The sequence below is a fragment of the Oryctolagus cuniculus genome, chromosome 5 (assembly GCF_051225735.1).
Source record: "Oryctolagus cuniculus isolate XC-2025 breed Fujian yellow rabbit chromosome 5, ASM5122573v1, whole genome shotgun sequence".
In the NCBI taxonomy this organism is placed as follows: domain Eukaryota; kingdom Metazoa; phylum Chordata; class Mammalia; order Lagomorpha; family Leporidae; genus Oryctolagus; species Oryctolagus cuniculus.
Window position 1 is genome coordinate 165,335,911 of NC_142871.1, and position 20,373 is coordinate 165,356,283.

The window sequence follows — 20,373 nt, forward strand, 5'->3', positions numbered from 1 at the left end:
TTTCTCTCTGAAACGCTCTTGCTCAGCGATGCCGTCAGGAGGCTGATAGCCAGAATGCACTTGAGGATAAATGGTTTACCTTAGCAGCCAGCGCCGGGTGGCAGAAAGCAAGAAAAGGATAAAAACCAGGGCAGAGACTGGAGTGGACCTGACAGTTAGCCCTCTCCTAACAGAAGTTGAAGGTTTGGCCAGATTCGTGATTACCGGCACAAAATTGTGATCATTTGAAATAAGAATTTATACAACTGAGAAGTAAACCTTTCATGCTTTGTGCTTCTGAGCCAGGGAAGGGCTTCTGTGGGGCAAAGAATAAAACCTGCGCTTCAGCTGGTGCAGGGGGACGAGGAGCAGGCCAGGAGCTGCAGCAAGGGGAAGGGAACCGCTCCCTGCATCCTTTGTTTCCAAAGTGCATCCCGGGGAGGCGTCGTGGCGCAGCAGGTTAGGCTGCTGCTTGCAATGTCAGCATTTTGTGGGAGCCCCCGTTGACGTCCAGCTGCTCCACTCCCAGTCCAGTTCCCTGATAATGCACCTAGAAAACTAGCAGAAGAGGCCACACGTCCTTGGGCCCCTGCCACCCACGTGGGAGACGCCAGATGGAGTTCCAGGCTCCTGATTTCAGCCTGGCTTAGCCGCAGCAGTTGTGACCATTTAGGGAATGAAACAGTAGATGGAAGATCTCTCTCCCTCTCCCCCACTCCTTCTCGCTTATCCCTCTGCCTTTCAAATAAAGGAAGAAATCTTGATTTTTTAAAAGTACATCCAGGGGCCAGTGCTGTGGCTGTGGCATAGTGGCTTAAGCTGCCGCCTGCAGCACTGGCATCCCATATGGGCACTGGTTAGAGTCCCGGCTGCTCCACTTCCGATCCAGCTCCCTGCTAATGTGCCTGTGAAAGCAGTGGCAGATGGTCCAAGTGCTTGGACCTCTGCACCCACATGACTGCACCTGTGTGGGAGACCCAGAGGAAGCTCCTGGCTGCTGGCTTCATACTGGCTCAGCTCCAGCCATCCACAGCCATTTGGGGAGTGAACCAGCAGATGGAAAATCTCTCTCTTTCTCTCTGTCCTTCTCTGCCTCTGCCTCTGCCTCTCCTCTGTAGCTCTGCCTTTCAAGTAAAATAAATTTTTTAACCAAGCACATACACCATTTGAATCACAACTCTGGATTACTTTATACACATTTAGTTCCAAGATGTTGAGCTTCATTTCCTTGGGTCAGGACTATGGAAAGTTAGGCAGACAGAGAATATGCAACAGAATATTCTGTACCCTGGGCCTTGAGCAGTGGGTAGCCCCCTGCAGTAAATTCATGTGATAAAGCAAGTTCTTGTATATCAAATGGAACATTAATTAAACTGTTTTGTCCCCTCTCTGCTCCCATCACCATTGAAAAAGAAACTACTTAGGAGAAACCTACAGAATGAGGAAGAACAGTGATACTGTGTTACATAAAAATTTTTCGGCGCAAGAAAGTGTGCACAGAACCAGGAACTGCTGTTGGCTCACCTGGCTGCTGTCTAAAACTTGCTGGCATAGCAGGTGCACACGGGAGACTGTGTCTTAGCGATTCTGTTAGTAAAATTCGCCTAGTCCCTTTGTAGGGGAATGAGCCCCAGCTGTCTAGTGGCTGCAGGGACCTGGGTCCCCCCTTCTCATCATTGTCGCCCCAAAAGATTGATACTGAACACTCCGGAGCTTTCTGCAGACGCTGTAGCTGGTGCACACAGGGTCAAGATCAAAGCCTCAGCACAGTCTTAGGTTTGGAAAGTGCAAGTTCCCAAACCTTTACAGTTCCTAATGTTACAGGATTTACTTGTACTTTTGCTTTTTAAATGCAAATAGACCTGGCATTTGAATTTTAATGGAAAATTTCATTTTACTTTAGGAAAGTTTGTCTAAAGCAAAATTTGTTCTTTCTAAAGGGATATATTTGTCTCAGTATGTATTCAGCTCCCAGCAGTCGCCCATCCCCCAACACCTAAGGAAGTTATATTCTCCTTCTCATTCCTTTCCCTCTATTTCCATTCTTCTGTCCCTAAGCGTTGCTTCTTCAGCTGGTGTTTAAAGATAAAAGCAAAGCACTCAGGTCCTTAGAAAGACCAGAGAAGGCCAAGTCTGACGTCTGACTTGAGCTGCCTCTCCTGGGTCTGGAGCAAGTGTGGGGCGAAGGCCGTGGCCTGTGCACATGGGAGTGTGTCTGGGCGAGGCCTCTGGCGTCAGCTGTTGTAGCTCATTATCCAGACCACTCTGCCCTCAGTACACACTCTGATCTGTGACCCAGAGAACGTGTGGGCCCAAGGTGAGGCAGGATGTGGAGAGGGGAATGCTAATCGCATGATGGTAAAACAGGAAGAAGAACTTGGGTTTATTAAGTCTTCCCATGTACCAGGCTGTGTGCCAAATTCCAGACACACATTATAAAGTCTCGTCTCCCAGCAGCACTGAGCTGTGTTATGCATTTTTTTTGACAGATGCAGAAACATGGCCTTATGTTAAGAAGCTTGTTCAAGTTCACACAAACAGTAGGAGCTGGAGCAAGAGTGCACACCCACGTCAGCATGTTTGAGAGGCCTTGCTCTCGGACCGCTCTGGCGTGTTGCAAGTGGCCTTTATCTGTGGGCGAGGATGGGGTGTGTGGCTGTGCAGATAGGCACAATCCACCCTCTCCACTGCAGTGGGCTGCGCCTTACACTTCATGTTGCAGAAGGGGGAGTGAGAGCCAAGCCATGGCTCGGGGACTGCAAGCCGACTCCAGTCCAGCAGATACCACTGCCTTACTGTGCACACATGCGGTGCATGATGTAACCCCTGAATTTTTGTGGTCTATGTAAAATAAAGGTTCAGTTACCCTTGTAGATGGGAGAAGCCAGATGCAAATACCCCTGTAGATCCAATACCTAGGGAGCATTTTGGTCACAGTCTACCATCTTTAGATGTGACTTACTTGGGATCGACTTACTTTCCTAAATCTGTTCACTGGTTATGCCAGAATAGCAATGAGTTGGCATGACTCGGGAGCAAAGATCAAAGTGGGTTATCCATAGGGGACAAGTAGACAGTTAATGTTAAAGGAGAACGTCTTAAATTCATTTAGAGCATAACCTCAGACATGCTGACGCCTCTTCTTCATTCCCTCTGAATTCTTCTAGAATGTATGCTATCAGGAGGATACGAGATGCCTTCAGAGAAAATAAAAATGTAAAGGATCCTGTAGAAATCCAAGCCCTAGTGAATAAAGCCAAAAGAGACCTGGGAATCATTCGTCGACAGGTAAGACGGCTCCGCGACGCTCTGGCGTTGTGCAGAGCTCCGGCTCTCGCGTAGCCCCCTTGACTGGGCATCACCGCGTTCGATGTTTACGGTGCACACCGCAGGATCTTCTACTAATACAGACGTAGAAAGACGAACCAACACAAATGCCAGCCCTCCAGACTTGCTGGGGAACGCAGCCTTCTGGCCGAGTTAATGCCGATGCTTTAAGTGTGAGAAACTCCAGTGTGACCTTCCTTACAATCTCAGTCCTTGCAAGCTGTACTGCACATGTATTCGTGGACACACACTGCACGTGTACACACGGGCATATATGGCACACGTCTGTGTGGACGTGTATGAGTCTCTCCTGCCTTCCCTAGTGCTTCTCACCGTGATTCAAGGTAAGCAGAAATGTTGTTCTTGTCTTAGCGCCGCTGCTATGGTTGTTGCCACCGGGAAGGGGTTGTCTACAGGTACAGATGGTGGGAAGCGCAGCTGTGTGGGTGCTGACCCCAGAAAGTGAGCGGGAAGATGTTTGTTTTCTTCTGTGCAGTGCCAAGGGTCACCCTGACTTGTGCCTGCTGCTCTCACTCTCGTTGTGGGTGGCGCCTCGGCAGCACTGTGGTCTCCAGGGTGGTCCGATGTATAGCATTAGAGGGTAAAGCAGCCTCCGCCACCTGGCTTTTTGTTTCATTCTCTCAAAAAATCGCGCTTCTCACTGTTTTCCTTTGACTCAGCAATAACTACCATAACCTTCATTTCCGCTTTATTCATTTGTACTTCTTTCTTTCTGTAAGTTTGTTCATAAAATACGGAGGGGAGGGGCCCTCACGGTCTTCCCAAGTTCTGCTGTAGTATTTTAGAAAGGGAGATTCCAGCTGGGTTCACGTTATGTTAGCTACAGTCTTTCCCTGACCCTTCTTGAGGCTTGACTCTAAACAGATTTAAAAAAAAAAAACCCATGCATGAAACTGCACAGTGCATTTCGTGTCTTGGTTTAAAGTCCGTCCCGGCACCTGTGTGATGGCACGGTCACTGCACAATGACATTTGAGACCCTGACAAGCCTTCCTGAGTTCTCTCATCTGTCCACGATAGCACTTGGCCACATCCAGACAGCCCCGGAAATCATCTTTACCTAACAGCAGGAAAAGATCATACGGTGGTCAGAGAAAGAAACTCACTGGCATTTGCACGTACGTTGCGAATGGTGGATAAATGAGTCACCATTTCTGAGAACTTCAGAACGAGAGTCACCAGTGGTAAGATTTCATGGGATCCTTTGGCAGTGAAATTTAGAAAAAGCAAGCAGCCAGGGACCTTGTTGTGCATAAACTCTGGAAAATTCGATGCTTTGGCACTTTCTCCATGTGGAGCTTCGCAAACAGCTCCAGAACAAGCTGATTTTACTTTGAGTGCAAAGTTGCTCAGACGATAAACTGCTCACAGAAAAGCTGTCCTGTAAATATTCCGTGCCACAGATTTCTTGTGTTGTATCTAATTGTGTCACTCCTTGGTTTGAAGTACTAAAACTTCCCGTTTAAAAACACCATGGCCCTCCTTCAACAGCCCCAGCGACTCCACACTCAAAGCAGACGCAGACATTGGAGCAGTCGGTCCGAGTGCAGGGTGAGGGTGCCCTCCCCAGGACTGCTGGGCGACTGCACCTTCCTGCCCAGGGAAAGCAGGCTGCTGGCTTCCAGGGCCAAAGCCGCCTCAGAACCCTAGCAGAACAGAGAGTGGTCCGTGAGCTCGGAGAGGCCCTCACACAGAAAGCATGGGAGGACTACTTAGCCAGCGATTCTTCACTGCTGGGAAGTCTGTTCACTTCTCTTCACGTCAAGACTCTTGCTGGACCCAAGCACAGTGTTCGCTGTAGACAGAGCCTGAGAGGTGGTGGGCTCCCTGAGCCTTCTCACTGCAAGCTGATGGCGCCTGGCTGTGGACTGAAGGCCCACCAGGAGGAGGGACCTGCCCCCTTGCCTCCCCGTGTGCCCCCTGCAGTCTGTTCTCACACGCCACTGCCAAGCTGAGCTTCTTCAAAAGCCAGAATCGGATCAGGAGACAGCCCTGCTCAGTGCCCTGCGGGGGCCCCTGGCTCGCTGGAGAGCAGAACTAGAGCCCTTGCATCAAGGCCCTCCCTCGTGCTCGTTCCCTCGCTCACATTGGTTCACTCCCTTCTTGCTGGCCCTGGTGTGCACCGCTCTGTTGCCATCTCAGAGCCTTCACACCTCTGCCTGGAGGAGTCCGCAGACTTGCTCCTGGCTCTCAACCCCTTCCCACCCTGGCCGAGGTGTGTGTGACCTGCATTAGTTAACACATGGCACGTATAAATACCTAAAATAACATTATGATTGAACCCCCCCCCATCCACGGGGCACATATTCCAGGACCCCCAGTGCACACCCGGAGCCACTGGATATCACCAACCGCTGCCTATGCTGTGTTTCTTCACATACATCCATATGCAAAGTAAATGCCTTTGCCATCTTAAATATGCACTTATTCTACACTGTGCCTGTAACTTGTGTGGTTTTAGGTATGAAAGCAAGGTAGCTTGCATCCCTTACTCTTCACAACTTCCTGGGTAGAAGAGTCATTCCTACCATAGAGCCTAGCAACCTCAACTTACGATATTTCTAAGTCATAAACGTTCGCCTCTTCACTTAAAGCAAGCACTTTGTAACATCACTTTGGCATATCCAGAGTGGCGGCATCACTCCTGTTGGGTTTGGGGGCCATTACTAGGAGCACATTGCTTGAACATAAGAGCTATGTTACAGTGACAGTCGATCTGATAACTAAGAAGGCTAGTAAATAAGATGGGCTGGGAGCCCATGCAGTCAGAATATGCTGGACCAGAGACGGTTCATGTGCCAGGTGGGACAGGGCAGGATGGTGCGATACCTCATCACGCTACTCAGAATGGTGCACCGTCTGAAACTTGGGAATTGTTTATTTCTGAAGTTTACCAACCACAGTCGATGGCAGGTAACTAAATCCATAGAAAGCAGAACCGCAGATGAGACTACTGTTCGGCTGTCTTTTCCATTGTCTTCCTCCTCCATGAGACAGGAGGGTCATGAAGTCCGGTGTGTCATGGTCAGCACACGCTGGTGGTCACAAGCGTGGGCTTTAGGATCCACCTCACTGACTCAGCCCTTAGCTACAGTCCTTGAACAAGTTACGTAACCTCCGAGTGCCTCGTGTGAGGATCAGCCCTGCTTCGGGGCTTTGTGAGCATCACACAAGATGTATGAGAAGCCCCCAGGATGGGGCCAGACTGCGTGAGTGCTGCTGCTGTTGGGCACAGCAACTGAATCAGTCGCCAGTAGATTTGGCTCTTAGTGTTTGTCGGGGGCAGATGCTGTGACACAGTGAGTGAAGCCACTGCAGGACATCCACATTTCTTACCAGAGTGCTGGTTCAAGTCCCAGCTACTCTGCTTCCCATCTGGCTTCTTGTTAATGCATCCCGGGAGGCAGCAAACGATGGCATAAGTGCTTGGGCCCCCGCCACCCACATAGGAGACCCAGATGGAGTTCCAGCCTCCTGGCTTGGCCCTGGGCCTGGGCCAAGCCCTGGCTATTGTGGGAATGAAGCAGTAGATAGAAGACGTGTGTGCGTGTGTGTGTCTTGTTGACCAGATGAATGTTTGACCTTTATGTGGTCATACACATCAGCCATAGCATCTGTACCACAGAAATTGTGGGCTCGTACTAGTCACTAAGAACCTCCCTCCGGAAGGAATAGCCCATAAAAGGAGAGAGCGAGCCAATGAACTTGAGGCACTGCCCTCCCGAGCGGTGAGACCCTTTGTACCAAGTCCCTCCTCCTGTCCAGCACTGGGACCCAGGTCCCACCTGCGAGGGTGCACATCCGTGTCGGGTTCGCATTTGCCCGCTGCCGGATGTGGCCGGGGTAAAGACAGCGCTCACGCTTGCATGCTCTGGCCTCAGCACTGAATCTGCTTCCCCCATGCCAGTCCCTCTGCAGCCCACAGCTGCTGCAGCTGCCTAGGCCTGCGAAGATTCTGTAGTTATTTTAAAGAGATCTCTGAACAAAAATCTAATGTTTCTCTGGGAAGGAAAATAACTAAGGTGTTAAGAAAAAAAGAAAAAGCTGGATGCCTTGTGCAAGGCCACATGGCCGGACATGAGCTCTTATCTTCCAGTTCCCCAGTGCAAACTCAGAAGTTCAAGGACATGAGCTCCCGAGTCAGTGGAAACTGAAGGATAAAGATATCTAATCCATCCTCCCACTTTGTCCCCAAGGTATTTGAGGACCCCGTCAACCTAGCTTAGCCTCCCCTTGGAGGCCATTCGTCATTCTCCCTCTGTCCCGATGGGCGAGATCTTGAGTCTTGGCCATGGCACCCCCGAAGGAGTCTCAAGCCTGGGGATTTCCTTCCAGCCTTCACCCCGCCCCTCAGGGTTAGTCTTGTTTCTGCAAGGGGCAGGGGGCTTTTCTGTCCCGGTGGGCAGTGAGCACAATGAGGGCCCATCCCATAAAAGCCGGACTGACAACTCCTGGGCCTACTCTGCCTCTGAAAGCAGCCCAATCTGTCAGGCCCCAGTTCCATCTACGTGCCTCACAGCGTATTCCAGAACCAGCAGAGATGTTCTCCGACAGCTCAGTAAAGCTGCAGCACACACACACACACACACACACACGCACACACACACACCATAGCTCTCCGGTTCCCCAGGAAGGATCAGAAAGCGTGGAGAAGCCTTTTGCGTGTGACCCAGATGGAGCCCAAGAGGACAGACAGCAGCTGGGCTGTGTGTGTGATCGGCTGAACAGCTCGCAGACGTCCTGGGTAGCAAAGGACTCCACCCGCGTGCCCAGACACTTCTGCCTCTGACCGAAACACGGCCTCATAGCTGGTTTCACATCAGAAAGCAAGAAAGTCAGCCCTATTTCGCTTTTGTCTTTGTTCCATTTTGCTGTTACTAAAGATGCTCCTTTGGACTCCAGTTTATAAGGCATTAATTAAAATCACTATCAGTTCACTGCCCCGGTTTACCATAGCGCTGCAGCTGGCACAGCCCTTTGGTTCTTAACCAAGGTGTGCGTTGTTTTGTGTCGCTGCTTCCTGTGTGCCAGCTCCTTGCTTCTCCAGGTGTTGTCGAAGACTGGCAGCTTCTGCAGCCCCAGGGAGCTTGCAGTTCCTGGAGGTTTGGGAGCTCATTAAAGAGAAAGTGCTTCCCAAGCATTTGAAACAGGCTTGTCGTCTGTGGTCTGTGCCCAGCCTTACCGCCACATGTTTGAGAGAGAGGACAAAGGAGAAGAGACCGCTGGGAACGGGGAATGTGAGTGGGAATGCAGCCGTGGAGCGACTTCAGACCTGGATTCCACTGTTTCCTTACAGTTCCCGTGAGTTACGCTCATGGTTTCAGGAATATGCAGGTAAATCCTGCGTGACTCGGAACCAGTGAGAACTGACTCAGATTTGCAGGGTTTGGGTGCATTGACAGCTACCGATGAGCGCTCCTGAGAGTCACGCGGCCCTCCGGGGCTTCTGGATGAGAACAGGAGTTGTTCAGAGGGAGAGGGGTTGGAGCAGGGGATTTTGCGTAGGCCAGTTTCGTGATCTGGTTGCTCCATGATCTGTAGGATTAGAGGAGCTGTTCTGTCGTGAAAGGTTCCCAGCCACTCATGTACGTAGATGAGAGTTTAGCACTGTACTGGCATCCAGGTAAGGTTTGATTACCCTACCAGTGATGAGGATTTTGTGAAAGTACGCATTTGCAGAAGTACGACATGCAGCAAGACGAGGTTTATGTGTAACCTAATTACACAGACGAAGAGCTGCGTTGCTAGTGTAGTGTGTAGTTGTACACACAGAAAGATTAACTGGTAACCTCAGGGTTGTGGAGTGAAACTGGTCTTGCCATCAGCTTTCTGGTGGTGCCTGTTTTGTGCCACAGTGGCTGTGCGCAGACCCAGTTACAGACCTGCAGCGCAGACCCAGTTACAGACCTGCAGCTGTAAGCACTGCAGAGCACCTGTCACTTACAACAATTAAAGATGGGAGGAGAGGAGTTGCTGCCGCATCACGCTCACTGCCACTGACGTGAGCGTGTGCCTGTGTGAAGTGCATTCTCTCTGTTTCTTACACTTAACTATTTATGCAGATCATTAAGAGCAAAGTAATTTGCTAACTTTATTGGCATTTTGTGTATATTTGAGAGTGTCTGAAACCATATCTATTCTTCCTTTTATTTGCAATTTTTTTTTTGTTTTAGTCTAAATGACCATTCAAGAGAGATGTCTACCAGTGCTTTGAATCTGCTGTTATGAAGTGAGAAGTTGAAAAGCAGTGACTGCCCCCTCGCCCTGTCTGTGTTGGTAGTATCTGCTCCAGTGCCTTAGGTGTGGCTAAAACTTGAGTAGACGTGATGCTGTTGACCCCAGTCTCATCCCTTCAGATCACCTAAGGGAAGAGGGGTTTGCTTTAGATCCCTTTTGGGAAAAGAGACTGTTTACCCTGTATCTCTTCACATGTGCACATTTTTTTTTTTTAATTTTTGACAGGCAGAGTGGACAGTGAGAGAGAGAGACAGAGAGAAAGGTCTTCCCTTTGCCGTTGGTTCACCCTCCAATGGCCGCCGCGGCCGGCACGCTGCGGCCGGTGCACCGCGCTGATCCGATGGCAGGAGCCAGGAGCCAGGTGCTTTTCCTGGTCTCCCATGGGGTGCAGGGCCCAAGCACCTGGGCCATCCTCCACTGCACTCCCTGGCCACAGCAGAGGGCTGGCCTGGAAGAGGGGCAACCGGGACAGAATCCGGCGCCCCGACCGGGACTAGAACCCGGTGTGCTGGCGCCGCTGGGCGGAGGATTAGCCTAGTGAGCCGCGGCGCCGGCCCATGTGTACACATTTAACCGAGTGCCATTTTTGCTAGTTTTGAGGGAATTCCTAAAATTTACATGGCTACTGTTTTGATGGAATAAAGGGAGGTTGGTCTTTACATTAGAGGCATTTGGAACACATGAAAAAAAAAAGTTCTACACTATTCACAAAACCCACAAGGTAGAAGCAGCCCAAGTGTCTGTTGATGGATGAACAGGTGAAACAAGTGTGGTGTGCATTTGCAGTGCACTGTCACCCTTGAAGAGGAGGGAGATCTTGTTCCATGTTGCATCGTGGAAGAACCTCGAGCACACTGGGCTAAGGGAAATAAGCCAGACATCGAAGGGCTGATACTGGAAGATTCTACTTACCTGAGGTATCTGAAGCAGTCAGATACACGGAACAGAAAGCAGAGCCAAAGTTGCCAGGGGCCGAAGGGAAAAGGGAAGTTGTCTGATGGGTACAGAGTTCAGTTTGGGGAGATGCAGAGGTTCTGGAAATCTGTCCCACAACAGTGTGAATGTACGTAACATTATTGAGCTCTGCACTTAAAATGATTCAGGTATTAGGTTGTGTGTGTGCGTGTGTGTGCGTGTGTGCACGTGTTCATGTGAAAGGTGGAGAGACAGATACAGAGCTTCTGGGTGCTGGTTCGTTCCCCAGAGGCCTGTAGCAGCCTGGACTGGGCAAGGCCAGATGGAAGCCGGGAGCCAGGAGCTCAGATGAGATCTCTCACATCAGCGGCAGGGACTCAGCTTCTTAGACTGCTGTTGCCTCCCTCCAGGGAGTGCATTAGCCGTAAACCGGAACTGAAAGTGAAGTCAGGATTTGAACCCACCCAGGCACTCTGATTTGAGGTGATAATGTCCTGGCTTTTGTCTTCATCACTAGGCCAAATTTCTACCCCTCTGTGTTTTATTTACAGTGAAAAACAAGCAAACAAAACAAAAAACCTTTCTTCTCCAAAATGAAACATACTATGTCATTGATTTTTTCTTCATTGAGAAGAATAAAATTAAATCCTTCAAACAGTGGTATTTGAGGGTAGAAAGCTGAATTCCTTTGAAGCTAAACTAGTGCATTTATATCTGAGAGCCTTTAGTTTGGTTATCTGTAAATTTAAGATCATTGTCTGATTTCTAAGGCTATTTCCAATTCTAAAAACCCACGGTTCAACATCCTGTGCCTTTCTTCTCTGTTTGCCAAAGCCACTGATAAGTTGAGGGTAAGTTACCGTATGGCCAAGTTTGCCTTGACCATTTTTCAGCGAGAGTCGAGGCTGTCGGTGAGCAGAGTCCTGTATCAGCTAAGTACCCCATCCTAAATCCTGAAAGCTTCTCTCCCCTAACTCTGCCGCGAGAAAGTGGGGAAAACGAATGAGTACACCCAGGTTGCTGCGCCTCTGCTGTTAGTCTTTTCTTCTGGTAGAAGATGTGTTACGGGCACTGGAGCAGGTCTCTCACCAGACTGTGCGCCTCCCTGGAAAACGAAGTGCTAGTTCAAGAACAGGAGCGCGGTCACTAACAGGCAGGAGAAAGATGAAAATGCTTTCCCCAGATCCCAACCGGAATGTCAGTGGCGAGTCCTCAGAAGGGTCCAGGGGGTGCATGTCATGGGAAAACAGTGCATGAACTTAAGAAATTGCACCAATACAAGCTTGTCCTTTGCCTCTGCTTCCCCACAAGCTTGTGAGGTGCTGCTGCTGTCTTCCCTTACTCTGCCTTCTCAGCCACGTTAAGCACAACCCGCCAGAGTGATCAAATGTATTATTTCTCCTCTCCACACCCACAGTTCCTTTCTTGAGGTGTTTATTGAGCACCTGCTGTTAGGCCATATGATTATGAGTGGACTCTCTAAGCCCCTTGGAGGCAGAGTTGGGATAGTATTACGGGGTCCATCCGAACCTTAGAGAGTTCCTATCTCATTTGTACTCTTTGGAGACCCAGCCACTCCTCTCACACTGCCAGCCCCCGTCTGCTCTGTCGTGTGATAGGACAGAAGTGGATCTGCAGGGCACTTCCCCTGTGCCTGGCGGTCAACCACGAGTAGATCCAAGGGTCAGTCTACCTGTTTGAAGAGTACCAGCAAAGCCGTCAGAGGCAAAGGGGATGCAAGGACTCTCTGTCTGGAACTTCCGTAAAAATCCCCAGGAAAGCAACATGGATTTATATCCAGTGACCAAAATGGCCACCTCAGTGAATCCTCCGTCTTTAGGGTAGGTCAAGTTCTTCTATAGGAATGGAAAATTCTCAGTATCCTGTCAAAGTTAAGAAAACAAGGTGGTGAGACGGCTTGCAGAGTTTGATGGCCTGGCCTGTGTAAGACATTGGTGTTTTTAGTCTGTCCAATATATAGTTCTTCTGCTGCTATATATTAAAAAAAAAAAAAGACCTTCCTGCAAGAATGTTCATGTATTCCCTCCCTGTTTGCCTTTGCTAGAAGTCCTAGTATCCAGGCTCGGGCAACTAACTGCACCCCAGTGGACGGGATGTGTCCCATTGGCGTCACGATTGCCCATTAAAGTTCCTTGGTCCCTCCGTGGGTGATGTGCGTAGAACAAGATTCCGCTTCCTGTCTCGGGTCTGCACCTTTCACGCACAGCAGTAGCTCCTCGGTGTATTTCCACGCAGACGCGGTCTCAAAGAGAGCGATCGTGGTGTTGCTTATAGAGCACCGGTTTCCTGCGGGGATCTTTATTGCGGTAGCCGTCGCACGCCGAGTCAGCTCCACCGCCCGCTCCGGAGCCCCTTGAAGAGCTGTTTTTGTTGCTGAAGCACGCTGGAAGCAGATGTTATTGACTCTGACGCAGAAAGCGTGGTCTCACAGGCAAGGAACGGAGGTTCTCGGCTCAGCTCAGATAGGTGCCGTGTGATCTCGGGGGAGCTGCCTTTTCGTCTGACTTCCTGCGTCTGTAAAGAGACGATTTTCCTGGTGATGATAATGCAGGTGGTGCGGTGGGGCAGTGCACTCATCCGTGTGCTTCCTCGTGCCTGGGCATTGCTTATCTGCACACCAGGCCCTGCGCGGAGTGACCCGAACACGTCGTCTCCTTGTGCCTAACAGCAGACTTGTGAGGCTACCCTTGGTTTTTAGGTGAGAAAATTCAAGTGTGGTGTGTTTGATTTTCGCAAACGTGCACCGTTAGGGGAGTGGCGGGCTCACCCCTGGTCTCACTTGTTAGGGACCCTACCGTGAATGGCTTTATCTCCACCGAACGCGGACTAGACGTGGAAGACGGAAGAAGGCAGGACGCACGTCTCCTCTCTTGTAATTGTGCGTAGCGCTTACTGGAAAGCAGCGCCTCGCCCTCCGCAGGCTCATGAATAGTGTGATCCTCAGTGGCCAGGCTCCTCCATCGTTTCCCTGAAACTCTTTCTCCCTCCCTCTGCTTCAGAGAGGGAGAAGATACAAAAGCCGCACTCTGCAAATGTTAAAGGCCGGCCTCCCGGTTTCAGAGGTGTGTGCTCAGAATTTCCCCACAGAGCTGACGGTGGCGGCACAGGTTGTGCCTTTGCTGACAAGCCACCACTGAAGTACCCTTCAGTGGGAACCTCTGGATGCCTCAGCGCCTGGCTCGTCCTGCCAGCTGATCAGAGTGGATTCCAGGCGTGCTGCTGCAGATCGTCCCCCAAGATGACACAGGCACAGTGCCACATCTTCCAGGAAGGGCAACAAGATGGCGCTCCACCTCGTTGATGCGTGCTTGTGTTTCTGCCCCGCATCTGTGGGGTGGCGGGGACGTAACAACCTCTGCGCCCCGGACGTATCTGAGGACATGTGCTCACTTCCTGAGCGGGCGACATGTGCGGCTGCGTGTCTTTTCAGAGTGTGGCTGCAAAGGCCAGGTTCATCGGTGCTGAAGGATTTCCCCTCATTAAATCATCGCCCATCTAAAACACCGGGAGCTGCTTTGGGTTTTGGTCTTACTTGGTTTTCTTCTGAGACGCAATAGGAGCAGTGGATAAGGGAAGAGAACAGTTTTGAGCAGGTGCACCTGAATTTAAATTCTGACACTCGAAAGCTCTCTATCCTTGGTCATGACATTTAATGTTTTAATCTAAAGAATATTGCCATCATTGAGTATTTCTACAGGCAGAGGAATACTATTCTTCCATGAATGTTAGTTTTGTACTAGATTTTTGTTTGAGATGTATTCACATATTTGAAAGGCAGAGTGTAAAGGGGAGGGGGCAGGAAGATCCGCTGGTTCACTCCCCAAATGGCCACAAGAGCCAAGGCTGGGCCAGACCCAAGCCAGGAGCCTGGAACTCCATGCAGGTCTCCCATGGGGGTGGCAGGGGCCCAAGTACTAGGGCCATCTCCCGCTGCTTCCCAGGCACATCGGCAGGGAACGGGAATGGAAACAGAATAGCCAGGACTCAACCCAGCACTCTGCTATGAACCCACCGCTCCATTCGATGTGTTTTTGAAACGGCAGAGCCGAATGACGTGTCAGACATTTTTTATCCTCCCCAACTTGGTGATTAAGTGTGTCGTTTCATGGACTGCCTTATGAATAATAAAAGGGCTCTAAAATCCTTCAAGATGTGATACCAACCTGGAGGTCACAGGACTCCCCTTCAAGTCTGCCATAAACTAGTGATGGCATCGCTGGGAAGGCCATGGTGCGCCAGGCCTCAGCTGGAAAAAGCAAGGAATTCAGCACAGGGGCTCCCAAGGTCTCTCAGTAGTAAAGGAGTTGTCTCCAGGGACCGGCAGTGTTACCAGCTCTAGTCGAACGGCCTTGTGAGGACTGGACTAGAGTTCCTATGAGCAGTTTGTTCCATCTCACTGATAAGTGACTGCATTCCAGAAGTGCCCACACAGAGCTAGACCTGCCGTAGGAGCTCACTGTCCGGGACCCACAAGACCTGACCACTGTCCTGGGACCCACAAGCCCTGGCCTCTGTGACCTCCCCCAATGGCTGGCATCAGCCCTCATGGGCCAGCACCCTCATCTGGGTTTAATAATAGTAATCCTCATTAAGGGGGCAGAAACAGCCCTGTGACATTGGATTTTGACCAAGAGCCGGCTATGACACTGGCCACCCTCTGTTAGCGAATTGACTTTTAAGAAGACACCTTGACTGCTGGGCTGTCGCAGACAGCGTGTTGTGTCGCACATGGAGGAGCAGCTGGCTTACGTAATGCCGAGTTATGTAACGTCGGTTCCTCACAGGCGGCCTCTGCAGCAGGGCCTGGTGGAGAAAAGCCTTTGGCTGCAGTCTGTGAAAGCTTTTAACACCCCGGAATATCAGAGGGATCCTGGTGACTCCAGAGGGGCTGCGGTCCGTGCAGCAGCGGCCGCCCTTTCCTGCGGGCGCCGTGGTCTGGATACCCTGCTTACTAATGAGCCTTCGATTCCTGGGACTCGGCAGAGTCTCCGAGCAGGAGTGGGAATGAGGGAGCAAACATAAATTTGTCCCTTGCGTTAAACCAGGTTCCACGTTAGCAGAGCCAAACTTAGTATTTTGTGTATGTGTTTGTGTTTTTTTTTTAAAATAACTCTTAACTATTATTTAAAGTTCACAGTTGTTTTTGTAGCTATCTGTTTTTTATAATACTGAAGTATTTTTTCTTACTGGAGATATTTCTTGAAACTCAGTTATTTTTTCCTATAGATACTGACCACTTCCTTTTTTTTTTCCCCCTGTCCCAGGCAGTTTAGGGAATGTTTAGGAAAACGACTTGCTCCTGGCTGGAGCAGCCTGTCTCTAGACAGCCATGGATTGTGCCCTGCCTTTGCAGTACTGTAGTTGTTTTATGGCTGTGGGTGTTTCTTGAGCTGTATTCCACACCTGTTGGAACTAGCACTGTATAAGGCACACAGCGCATACCCAGTGAACCCTCTTCTGCCTCCACCAGGCCCCTTCAGGAAGGTCTCCCCTGCCCTTCCGCCCTGTTCTTGCCTGGTTAAATCTCGTCATCCTCTGGGCCACCCAGCACCTTAACTAGGACCTCACCCTATAGCATTTGTCATATTGGTTTGCAATGCCATCATTTCATAAGTCATCTCGCCCTTAGCCCATGAACTTGTGGAGACACAGAGTTGTTTTCATGTTCACCGCGATACCCCCAGTGCCTCCTGAGTGTAGTCAGCTCCCCATGCATGCTGGATAAAAGCAAGCCAGCTTGGTCAGAAGGCAAAGTGTTCAACAGTAGCTCAACAGGACTTGTTTTGGACCGGGCTCTGAGTTGCTGTGTGAGCAGATCACTCAGCCCTCTGGACCACAAGTCCTTTCTCTAAGTACCGTGGAGGTAGTATAAAAATAATAATAATAATAATAACAACACCCGCCATGTGAGCCATGGGAGTGCACAGTGAGAACCCTCTGAAAACAGCCACACTGCTGGCCAGCAAGCGATGTTGCCCTTGTCCCAACATTCTGGCTGAGGAAGTGGCCTTTGGCATTTGGGCATCCTCTGGAAGTGAGGACTTCATCCTGCTCCCCTCTGAATAAGCGGAGGAGAAACGGTGATCTGGTGCGGTGAACTCCAGCCGTCGTTCCTCCTGTCCTCCCTGGGACCCGCTGGGAGTCCTGAAAGGCTCGGAAGTGGGCAGTCCCGTAGGGGTGGTTTCCAGTCCAGCTCTACCCTGGAGCTGTATGAATTTCGGCAGGTGACTTCCTGTGGGACTCAAGTTCCTGTTCCACAAAATGGGTGTAGTTGCATGTTGTAGGGATGTGGAGGGGGCTGGGTGCTTGTTTACAAAGCATGCAGCACAGGGGTGGGCTCTTGGTAAATAGATGATAGACAGTTGCTGCTGCTTCCGTACTTTAAATTGTTGTTTCTGTACTTCTTTCAAGACTCAAGTGCTAGGATGAACCCCAGTGGAGATGTCCGTGGCCTCTAAGTGCCCGGGAAGGCTCCTTTTTGGCGTGTCTGCTGTCCAGGGCATCCACAGTGACAGCGCTCGAAGCTCTGCTAACCTGCAGGCCCTCCGCGTCCCACACTTGATGTAACGTGGGTCTGACGTCCCCAGATGCTCTTCCGTGCTTGCAGTAGAACTGTGAAGACTAAATGCCAAGTGACGGCTCTGCTATGAAATATTTATCACATGCAGATAAAAGTATACCCACCGAGTAGAATCCAGAGGGCCAAGGGGACATTCAGTCCGCAGAGTGTTCCTTATTTTGAATGTTCCCATCACATGACAGCTGCTAGGCAGTGAAGTGAACGAAACGCTGCAGGGAGATAGTAATAGCGGGGAGGGCCAGGTGGTCTTGGCAGCAACAGCTGAGGTGTAAAGGTGGCCTCACACCCTGAGGATGGGGGAGCAGGGCCGTTGCCGCCCGCAGACTGCGTGGGGAAGGAAAGCCTGGTCTCCCGGTTGTCCTTGTATCCACGCTCGTACACAGCTGTCGCTCCCTTGCCCGCAAAGGAACGACACTGCTCCCAGCTAATTGGTCTTTAGTAGACTTTTATTTAAACAGGATAGAAAAAGAGAAACCCTTGAGCAAGGGGAGCTCCGAAAGAAAGGGGAAGCTCCCGTTACCATATCACAAACAGCTTATATAGTATAACATTGCAGAAGCATGTAAGCAAGCTTAGTCCATGCTACAGTCCATGCGGCGGTGCTCCAATCCGGTGCCTGATCACGCACAGTCCACGCGCTCCTTGTCCAACCATAAAGGTGAGCACGCGCCTTCATCCAATCAAGCTCCTGGTCACGTAGCAGGCGACTCGGGTGCTAACAACCAGCTTCCACCTGGTGTTTTCTCAGCCTTGGTCAGTGGGAAAAGAAGTACGGGAAGCCCCAAGGCCATAGTTGTTTTGACTCTAGCCTGGGGTTATGAAACGGTCCTGATATCGCAGCTCAACAGAAACCATAAACATCCACACAGCAGTAACTAATGCCAGTGGTCAGCAAGCTAAGCCTTAGCATGTGGGCCCGTGGCCGGCTCATGGGTCCCCACACACAGCGGTGGGGCCTGATCCACCAGCTGTGTCTTCTCAGAGCACTGGCTGGATTTCCCTTAGATTGCCGTACCGCTCATCCCCCAGAGTTTGTATTTTTAAGTATCATAGTGTTCGGCTGGTAGGGGTGGGAGGAAGAGATGGAGGAGAGACATCCTGTGTACATGAGCAAACGTGTGCCTGCTAAGAGCAGACTTGGTTGTATGGCTTCTTGGTTTATTGGGGTTGCATGCCCTTGTCTTCTGGGGACAGGAGCCATCCGGTCTAATCCCACACTTAGCACAGTGCCTCATACACTGGAAGTGTTCGGGAAATGTTTCTGAATGAATTATGTACTATAATTTCCATGGACTGGCTCAGCATCATTCACCATATTTACAGATTAGCCTTTATCAGCAAAACACAAAGACTTCAGCTAACAGAATGTTATCCATGCCATGAGACAACAGTTAGGACTATAGCTAAAGGCGATATGTCTCTCTTTGGAGGCCATTGGCAGCCCTGATGTGCACATCAAGAATAGAGGTTGAAGGCAGGACTGGAGCGGAGGTCCCCGCCATCCCATGTTGCCTCCTAGCAGGTTCCTTGTGTTGCATTTTACTGGCGTGAAGTCCGATACACTGTGTAGCCTTCCTAACCCCATATAGCTGACAGGCAGTGCAGAGCGGGTCTCCAGGGAGAGCTCTCACAGCCCCCTGACTCCTCAATGCCGTGTCATGTCCTGGTGGGGCACCCAGAGCCCTCACGGGGTCATCACCAGCTGGAGCAGGAGGGCAGATTGTTCCCTCTGGAGCCACAGACAGATTAGCTAAGGAGGTGAGCCGGGAGGCCAGCCCCGAGCCGAGCATCAGGCTGGGAAGAGGATGGAGTCTGACCAGAGAGAAGAGATTGCAGCACCAGCAAGCAGCACGCGGCTCCCGACTGATGACAGTGTGGAGCTTCAGGGCTCTCCCCGCCTGTTGGCTGGCAGAGGAGAGCATGGGTGCCTGCCCATGCGTTCATGCTGCTGGACTTTGCCGATCGATCGCTGTCCCCTTCCTCAAAGGGAAAAGGAAACTCCATGAAGAGGCGTGAATTTAGTGTTCCGTACCCATGTCCTCTCCTCCGATGCGTCGGGTCCTCCATGAGTGGGATTTCCCGTATTTGGAAGGAAGAACTGAAACCAGTCTCAAACAACCGTAGTGTTTCCCCCAAGAAAAGAAACAAAACTTAAACTGTAAAAGGTTTTGGGCCAATGTGGTGCGATGCTCGTGGAATTTAGTTCAGCTTTCTGTGTTACATGGCGTTACTGGGGGACCAGCGGCTAGCTCTGTTTAACCGGGTCTTCAACAACAAGGCCTGTCGACTTCTGCGGACAGCTGTCCAGCAGAGCCCCCGGGAGGCTTGTACAGATCTCAGTGACCGGGACACCCCAGACCAATCGCACTTGACCCTGGGGGTGGCACTCAGCCATCAGCATTTCCACAGCTCCCCAGGCGATGAGAGTGCAGGGCGTGAGAACCAGTGGCTCACCCTGAGCCAGAGAGGGACCCTGCCTGGGCCCACAGTGAGCCCTGCATGGACAGTACACTCTGCAGAAGGGCCGTCTGCGGCCTGTGGTCTTTGTATTTTGGGGTGACTCTGCTTGACCTCTGGATCTCTCCAAACGGATGTGCTTTCACAGAGGTCCAGACTCTTCTAAATCAATCAGTGACACCTATTGCAACTGAAAATCTCGCATAGCCCACCCAGTAGGAGAGTGCCTCTTCCTGTCTGTGCTTTGGGGTTTGGACTGATACTGCAACCACGTAAAATGGGCTTAATGTCAAAAGAAGAGCATAGACATGTCCTTGGGAGTGGAATGTCTTCATCTCAGAGAGAAGTTACAAACATCCTTTGGGTTTTTTTCTTTTTGTAAATGCAACTGAGGGTTTGTGACCCATAAGAATTGTAGCTCGCCCATCGCATAAACCTCAGCAATCCAGGCGTCCACAGAGTCCTGTGTCATCAAAGGGAGCACTTTCCCAAGAAAGATTCCAAGTGCAGTGTTATCATTAGGTGAGTCACACACCTTCTGTCCTTTTGGGACAGCTGTATGCCTGGAAGGAGACCTGTGAATTTGTTCAGCCCATCAAGGTTGTTGTTTGGAGTAGGCCCTGTGCTCTGATCTGTCTAAAACTCTGCAGGCCTTAGCTGCACTTGTTTTCATCATCGACTCTCAGATCACCCAGGGAACAGCAAGGAGGCCTGTGAGAGTATACAGGGCAGTGGCTTTTAGGAGCCAGCCCAATAACAAATGCTAATGTACGGGCCAAATGCCCTAGCATCCAAAAGACAGGGATGTCAGAGCTGAAATTGGGATATGTTGGCCAG

At 50.7% G+C, this 20,373-nt stretch overlaps 1 protein-coding gene across 2 annotated transcripts in view; it reads left to right on the top strand.

Moving 5' to 3' along the window:
• The window catches only part of LYRM4 (LYR motif containing 4), a 141,178-nt gene that overhangs the window by 35,770 nt on the left and 85,035 nt on the right, over window positions 1–20,373 (top strand). The window contains exon 2 of one of the 2 annotated variants that reach the window (XR_016234852.1): window positions 3,147–3,650. Coding sequence is in view for 1 of the 2 variants with exons in the window: in XM_002720960.6 (XP_002721006.1) it covers window positions 3,147–3,267 (121 nt within the window). In the remaining variant the exon portion in view is untranslated. The remainder of the gene's footprint in view (window positions 1–3,146; window positions 3,651–20,373) is intronic. The other variant, XM_002720960.6, reaches the window with a different exon arrangement.